The 1,204-nt window shown below is 38.0% G+C and overlaps 1 protein-coding gene across 1 annotated transcript; it reads right to left on the bottom strand.

The window, feature by feature from the left end:
• Positions 1-227: 227 nt before the first annotated feature.
• LOC133866290 (FBD-associated F-box protein At5g22730-like) lies at positions 228-776 on the bottom strand. The gene has a single exon (XM_062302818.1). The coding sequence runs from the start codon at positions 774-776 to the stop codon at positions 228-230; it is 549 nt and encodes a 182-aa protein (XP_062158802.1).
• Between the last annotated feature and the right edge of the window lie 428 nt (positions 777-1,204).

The following is a 1,204-nucleotide window of genomic DNA, read 5'->3' on the forward strand; positions in this document are numbered from 1 at the left end:
TCTGTCACATTGGCCGAATGCAACTCTTAACTTCTTTAGATTTTCACACGGCAGTAGGGTGATTTGGCATGGTGTCGTGAGATAGATGCGTAAAGATTCAAGCTTTGATGCTTCAATCTCAATGCTCTCGATCACACGTTTAGAAATCACCTCAATGGCCGTCAGTTTAGGAAGACCAGAGACATGTATGTTCTTCAACCCATCACATTGTTTGAGGATTATCTCTTCTACAACAGGGCACAGCCAGCAATTAGAGTTTGGAGGATTTGGTCGTCCATCAAAGCTTCAACCAGAACCAAGCTTTTCAAGCAGGGCAAGTCAATGTCTCTGTGAAATGGCTCGAATTTGCACCCCCACAACCTCAACTCAGTTATTGATTTTGCAGCCACAACACTATCTGGCACCTGCAGATAGTATTTGTGTGGATACAAATGGATGTAGAGATTCAACTCTTTGACATTGATTTCAATTGCATCCCCGATCCAACGGTTCATGAGAGTGTGGTACGATTCATCAATGTTCATTATAAGCTCAAATTTGTCCAAGCTTAGCTTTTGCCTGTAGCAACTCAGTAGACTCTTCTCCACAAAAGAATTGAAATCCTCTGACCGAACCACATCTTCATTAATTTCCAGAATAGGGAATAAAAACCAGACGTTTTGCCATCTCTTTGACAATGTAGTGAGTTGAAGAATTTTTTTCAAGGGGATGAACGATAGAATACGCTCCAGAACGAGTTCCGGCAATCCATAAAGTCGGTCGATTTTGTGCTCCATAAGGGTTGGTTCAAAGCATTCCAAACCAGCAACCTCCTAGTACGATTACAGCTTCCCCTGCACAACAACACCGTTTGTTTTGGTCATAAGTTGTTCAATGCCTTTTTCTTACCACACAGAAACAAATTTATGAATTTTAATTTAACTAATATAGTAACATTAACACCAATTTTTTTTTTTTTTTTTTTTTTTTGCTTTTTTATTGGATTATCATAAATAAAAGTTTTATGTTTAATGGTGCGTTAAAGGATTGCGACTTCGTAGACAAAAAGTTTCATTTTAAACTAATGCTCCATTTGTTTTCACGTCAAATGTTTTCCGTCATAAAATATTTTCAAATAAATCATTTTTCTCTCTAAAAATAGTTTCCGGTGTTTGACTCGTACGAAAAAATCACCCAACTGTGAAAAATCACCGGTGACGAGATT

This window comes from Alnus glutinosa, chromosome 4 (assembly GCF_958979055.1).
Source record: "Alnus glutinosa chromosome 4, dhAlnGlut1.1, whole genome shotgun sequence".
Classification (NCBI taxonomy): Eukaryota; Viridiplantae; Streptophyta; class Magnoliopsida; order Fagales; family Betulaceae; genus Alnus; species Alnus glutinosa.